The 6,913-nt window shown below is 38.3% G+C and overlaps 1 protein-coding gene across 1 annotated transcript in view; it reads left to right on the top strand.

The window, feature by feature from the left end:
• The first annotated feature begins 228 nt into the window (after positions 1–228).
• The window catches only part of LOC138358186 (26S proteasome non-ATPase regulatory subunit 10-like), a 64,388-nt gene continuing 57,703 nt past the window's right edge, over positions 229–6,913 (top strand). Inside the window, exon 1 of the mRNA XM_069315688.1 lies at positions 229–460. Coding sequence (XP_069171789.1) covers positions 229–460 — 232 coding nt within the window. The remainder of the gene's footprint in view (positions 461–6,913) is intronic.

Raw genomic sequence — 6,913 nt, 5'->3', positions numbered from 1 at the left:
AGGTAGGTAGCTAACCTCTAAATGAGGTAAATTACAACCAGCCTCAAGAAATATTAGGCTGTCAATAATTATACCTGCTCTACATCAAGGAGCAGACACCATAGCTATACCACTAGCTACATAAGCCCTATCAGGCTGTAAATAATTATACCTGCTCTGCATCAAGGAGCAGACTATAGCTATACCACTAGCTACATAAGCCCTATCAGGCTCAAATTTACATCCAGAATGGATACTCCTGAAATATTAAAGAGAATCAGTATTATCTTGAGAAGTCTCCAAAGGTACCTAACAAGACGACTTAACGACTGCGACAACTGTTTAGAAAACAATCCAATTGACTTCTTTGAGTTCAACCTCTACACAGAGGCAGCTAACGAAAAATACGTCCAGGTGAAGGAGACCATCGAGGCTTATAAAGACAAACTCTTTAGCAGTAATACTGACCCAGACGAATTAAGTCAGATCGAATATGATCTTGATGAATATGTAGATACCATTCATGACAAGTTAGATCACTATAAAAGAGTACTTGCGAGACAAAATGATCCTGATTGGATAGAACATTTTTGTAGAAAAACTACAACCGAGCAAGCACTAAGCTCAGATGAAATACATGAGCTACCTCAAGATGAGGAGAATCCTCTAATCAATATTGATCACTATACAGGATCAGCAACTGAAGTTCAACTTTCATTTTCTAACCTCTCATCTAATACAGCTTCATGTGATGATTTGTTTACAGTCTGATCAAATTTCAGACCACTCTTCTCAATGTTCCTTGGATTCTATAAGTTCAATACATAATGCTACTGAATTAACTAGCTTATCACCAGAACCCAGAGAAACAAGTGAAGCTGCAGATGAAACAAGTGAAGCTGCAATGATCAGTGAATCTGAACCAGAAAATGATAAAGCTAATGCTGCAGCAGCAGTCGAAGCTGTAATCACAGCTGAGGCTAAGCAAGAAGCCTTAAGCAACACAAGTAATGGTCACAATTGCTCACAACAGCCTTCTAAAGTAAGTACTGACAATGAGAAGACTATTATAAACCTTGTACACCAATTATTAAATTTATCTTCACCAGAACAATCAGTTGACTCTTTACAAGCCTTTAGTTTTCAGCTTGAGTCACTGATAAATTCTTTCAGTAAAGAGGTGGATCACCCAACTACTGAGTGGATGACTAAAATTATCATCCAAAGAAAATTGTCTGGTGACACACTTAATAAATTATATGTATACCAGAATGGTAATACCCTGTCAATGCAGGATATATTTACAGGTTTGCGTAATATGAGCAATCATACAGCAGACCAAGCAATTAATGCTAAATCTGAATGCACCAAAACTGTACCTACATCAGTTTCCTTGCCTGAAACTCCTAAAGTGACACTGTCACTAGGTAACCAAGGTGCTAATACTCAATGTAACAACAATCAGTCAAATACTGATTCATCAGTGAGACCTAAGAGTCCCACAGGTGTTCCTAAGAGACCTAATAGTCCAAAGAGCACTGCTAATAATTCCACAGGTGCTCCTAAGAGACCTAATAGTCCAAAGAGCACTCCCAAGAGCCTATTAATGGTTCCCCAGAGTACACCAAGTACTCACAAGAGAATAAATAACAAGCAAATGCAAACAGCAAAACCATCACAACCTGCAAATACTGTTTTACCTAAATCGGTAACCCCTAAACGATATTCAGGATGGAGAATGTGCTTGTTTTGCAATCAAAAACATTCTCTGTACAAATGTACTAATTATCCTAATAGAGACACAAGAGTCAGACGACTCAAACAGTTACACAAATGTACTAGGTGTCTTAAACCACATAATGTTAACAGCTGTGACACCCCACTGAACACCTGCAATAGGTGTAGAAGGGGCAAACATCATGCTGCACTGTGCAAATTAGTTAGGACTAATTATGTCAATCCTAGAATAGGACGTAGAGAATCTACACCAGTACAGTGCTGCAAGGTGCGAGATGTGTACAGCGTAACTTCACAAGCATCTCAAGTGGATGCTGCTTTGCCTACTGCCCAACTTCAAGTGAAGAACAAAGGAGCCAAGATCACCATACGTGGACTATTTGATCAAGGTTCCCAGAGAACTTTCATTACTCAAAGGGCAGCAGAGGCACTTAATTTACAACCAATAGGACAGGTAAAATTAAACTTGTCAGGGTTCATGATAAATCGAGGAACCCATGAATACTTAGTAGTTCAACCGCTTGTACGACTAGGTAGTCATGCCAAGGCTGTCCAAGCCATTGCATTGTTGTAGATCAAATACCTTTAGACTTACATATTAAGGGTCTGGGGTACACAGCCCACTTCCTGCAGGAACGTGAAATTAATTTGGCTGACAACAAGTTAACGTCTGACCGCCTTAACAATGTAGATGTACTAGTAGGAGCCGACTACTATTACCAGTTCATAACTGGACATGTTAAACGATTGGGAATGAATATGCTCCAATCTGCAGGAGGCTACTTACTTACTGGTAAAGTTCTGAATGTGAACAAGCCTAAGCCTGCCAACAATAATAAATTAGTCGGCAGTAAATTAATTCTCCAGCAGCAAGCTAAAAGGAGAAACACAGCTGAGTAATAAACTCCGATTGAATGTAGTGCAATTGATACTCGCCGAGATGTTTCATAGCTCTCAGTGAAAACCAATGGTCTGTACTCAAACAAGTACAAGTCACAGCGACCAAACTATTGAATTCACTGCAGACCTAGAATTATTCTCGACAAGTAGTAATTGACCACACTCAGTCTTCCTAGTTAAATTGTAATGTTAGGCTAGAGAATCTAGTACTCCCTAGGAATTAATAATGTTAGGCTAGAGAATCTAGCACTCAATGCCACTGGCATTTCCTGAATTTAATTATAAATTCACTAGGACCACTGGTCCACTATACTTGCGCTTAAAGGTTTGCCAAGAAAACCTTCTTAATACCATGTTTTCTGCACTAAGAGTTAGTGATAAATACTTGCATTAATTGTTCGAGTTGTTTTTTCTTTCGTTTCTGCTTATTTAGTGTAGGAGCGCAGCACGAACAAACTTGCAAACTTACTAATATGTAAGTGAATTTACAGAAAACTAATATGTTTAATGCATTATCGTTAAACATTAGCATTGTTAATTAACATGCTTCATGAGCTTAACATAGCTCACCTTAGAATTAACGTAATAATATGAGTGCTTGTTCACCATGCGTACGAGCTTAATATTGCTCGCCATGACAATTGAATGACAAAACTCCACCTCGTTAATTCGAGTTCACTGAACTCACCCTGTTAACTGTTAACGAGCTCACTGTAGCTCACCCTGTCAACACTGTTGACGAGTTCAATGTAACTCACCCTGTTAGCACTGCTAACGAGCTCACTGCAGCTCACCCTGTCAACACTGTTGACGAGTTCACTGTAACTCACCCTATTAGCACTGCTAACGAGCTCAATGTAGCTCACCCTGTCAACACTGTTGACGAGTTCACTGCAACTCACCCTGTTAGCACTGCTAACGAGCTCAATGTAGCTCACCCTGTCAACACTGTTGACGAGTTCACTGCAACTCACCCTGTTAGCACTGCTAACGAGCTCACTGCAGCTCACCCTGTCAACACTGTTGACGAGTTCACTGTAACTCACCCTATTAGCACTGCTAACGAGCTCAATGTAGCTCACCCTGTCAACACTGTTGACGAGTTCACTGCAACTCACCCTGTTAGCACTGCTAACGAGCTCACTGTAGCTCACCCTGTCAACACTGTTGACGAGTTCACTGCAACTCACCCTGTTAGCACTGCTAATGAGCTCAATACTGCTCACCATGTTAATTCGAGTACATTTTGCTCACAATTAGCTTAGTCCCTTACTTAGGTAGGTTAGAAATTCAAACCATTTATTTAGGTAGGCTTAGGGACTTTAGTAGTGTCAACTGAGTACTAGCCTAATCTGTACTCACCATTAATTACAGTTGACTATACTTATAGAGACTGATCTAATAAAGTCAAATTCATGTAAAGGTGATTTCGTATTAAACAGTTTACAGTGTCAAGCCTAAGAGCTGCCATTTAATTAGCTCATAAGTCAGAATGACTAGGCTACTAATCTCACTGTCGACTCAGAATTTTCCTTGATTTAATGAAAACACTTTTCAGTTCTCTACTTTCTACTATTTTAGCTAGTTAGCACATTAGTTGTACCATCAGTCAGCATGACTACTGCACGGCAGTGCACATTAAATTCAATTTCCTCATTTGAATTTGGGGTGATCGTGATGCTGCGTGATGTTATTGTCTAGTAACTCAATAGTTACAAGTCACAGCGACCCTAGACAGTATCCTTACTGTAGTGTCATAGTCTCCTTGATCTTAAATGATTAATAACACTTTACTGTATAATCATACAATAGTGTTATCAGTTCTTAGGAACTTATTCTGAGTTTACCTACGATTCAGCAGCTAAGTAATACACCATTACATGTCACTGCGACCCTAGTTGTTGAGTTTATTGTGAGCTTTAGAGTGTTCCTGATTACCGATAACTTAATCATTTAATGTTTCATTATTTCATGCATGTTTCCACTAAGGGAAACTGCAAGCCTATTACAACTCTGAACAAGAGTAATTTTTTCCACATCCCACTGAGAAAACTGTGATGAAACTACAATGTGATATCACGTAACAAAACATTACACGTCACTATGACCCAGGATATCGCATCACCGTAGATTCTGTTAGTTTAAATTGTGTGAGTTGAATTCTATAAATATTGTGTAGGCTACAAACAACATGTTTCATTTGACATGTAAATAGCAAAACTCCAGTTCTTGTAAGTCCTTGATAAATCCGGGACGTTCGTTATGTGTGTACTAACATACTAACATGTTAATATACTAATGTATTAATCTTAATATCACTTCGGGATAGGTCAGTACCACACAGTACACTACGACCCTAGAATCCTCCCCCCGGAGTTATGTTGGATATTTCCAACACCGAATACCACATTGTTGTATTCTCATTACTTATTACTAACCATACTAAATATTGTAGTAAGTAAAATTAACAACTCGTAGAATTCTCATGTACTAATAATTCATCTGTGCATTAGGCTAGAATTCTCACGTCACCAGACGCCAGTATTGCGTCAGATTTCCTTACAGTAAACACATTATATCCAATTTGTGTGAGAATTAAATACGATTCTCCATAATTAAAGCATTCTGTATGACAACTGATTGCAGACGAATTGTTCTCTAACTAAAAGCCGAATAGAGCGTTAGAATCATAGCGTCTACCTCGCGATAGAGTTAACGTCATCAATGAATGCCATGGGGAGACATTAATTCTTCTCCCTTATATATTTACTATTCTTAAATTGGTAAATAATAATATTTCGTTCCTCTAAATAATAAACCCGTCCAGTCTTTAAAGATTCAAGCGCGAATGCGAGAAATATTAATGTTCGAGGCAATAATTTGTTTTGTGAACGTCGACTCGGCGGGGGTTGGAGGGACGCCATTCGCTTCAGTACACGGACACGTGCAGAGCCGAAAGGAAGCAAACCTGCGCTTACCGTACTCATAAAAGACGCCATTGCCCAGCAAATAGGGCAGGTGTTATCCATTTTCAGATGAAAGCCGCCACTGTGAGGCGTGAATGACCTTGCAGATAATATCTTCAACTAGTGCTGGTGTTAAATAAGGGACCCCTTGACTTGGTTCCTGACGACACGTGATCAGCCAGCTTGAAACGCATCACTATCCAGGATAGGTTCATCGGAGCCTGGGATGCGAAATTACGGCAATCTTAATACTTATACAGTGCCCACAGCTAAGTATTCCTTTATTTGATGCATCATTTACAGGTCTGTTAATAGCAGGGTGATTGTTCGTTAAGCAGCGGGATAACACCTAATAACAGGTGATTAAAATTCCATCTGTAGATATTAATATTTTTGAATATGAATTGAGTAGTTAAATCAATTGCTACTGGTAGTAATTTATCTTGCGGCTCGAGAGAAGAATTCCTCAGGCTGCCTCCTCCATGTTAACCCGTATCCCTCGTCAGTGTACCGAATCTGGAGAATAAGAGGACTTGTATGGTTATCTAAAGGAATCTTCTTCAAGCTAAGATTTATTCCCTTTTTATCCATTCCTTTGCAATTTGATTATTCAGAATGTTTGATATTAATGTGTGATTTACTGTAACTCATTATTATGCTCATATTCATGTTCTTCTTTATGTGAATGATATTATATTCAGCATTATTTATAGGATTAGATTATTATTATTTGAATTAGTGAACGAACCACACTGATTCCAGGACGTACTTACCTCCAGCAATAACCCCCCAATGTAGGTGCTTTGAGGTTTGTTTCTTTAATAATACAGCCCATTAATTATTCTTATGATCATGATTTCTAGTTATATCCATAGTTACTGGTTTTCTCTAGAATTTTATCTAATGATCTGAAATTCTCAGTTTCCCTCTTTACTTTAAAAGCGGGTGGTCCTTCGTAATTTAATTTACTACTTTAATTATTAATTAATCAGAATCAAGCCCAAATATCATACAGCAAGGCCTGATTAGCATAATAAGCCAAGTTTTCCTGAATTAATATATTTTCTCTAATTTTTTTCTTATGAAATGATAAAGATACCCATTTCGTTATGTATGAGGTAATTTTTTTTATTTGAGTTAAAATTAACGTAAATATATGACTGAACCTAACCAACCCTACCTAACCTAACCTAACCTATCTTTATAGGTTAGGTTAGGTTAGGTATCCGAAAATATTAGGTTAGGTAGTCGAAAAACAATTAATTCTTGAAAACTTGGCTTATTAGGCAAATCGGGCCTTGCATAGTAGGCTGAGAAGTGCGTTCTGGCTA

The sequence above is a fragment of the Procambarus clarkii genome, chromosome 82 (genome assembly GCF_040958095.1).
Source record: "Procambarus clarkii isolate CNS0578487 chromosome 82, FALCON_Pclarkii_2.0, whole genome shotgun sequence".
Classification (NCBI taxonomy): Eukaryota; Metazoa; Arthropoda; class Malacostraca; order Decapoda; family Cambaridae; genus Procambarus; species Procambarus clarkii.
Note: the sequence above shows the minus strand (reverse complement) of the source record. Positions and strands in the feature narration are given on the sequence as shown.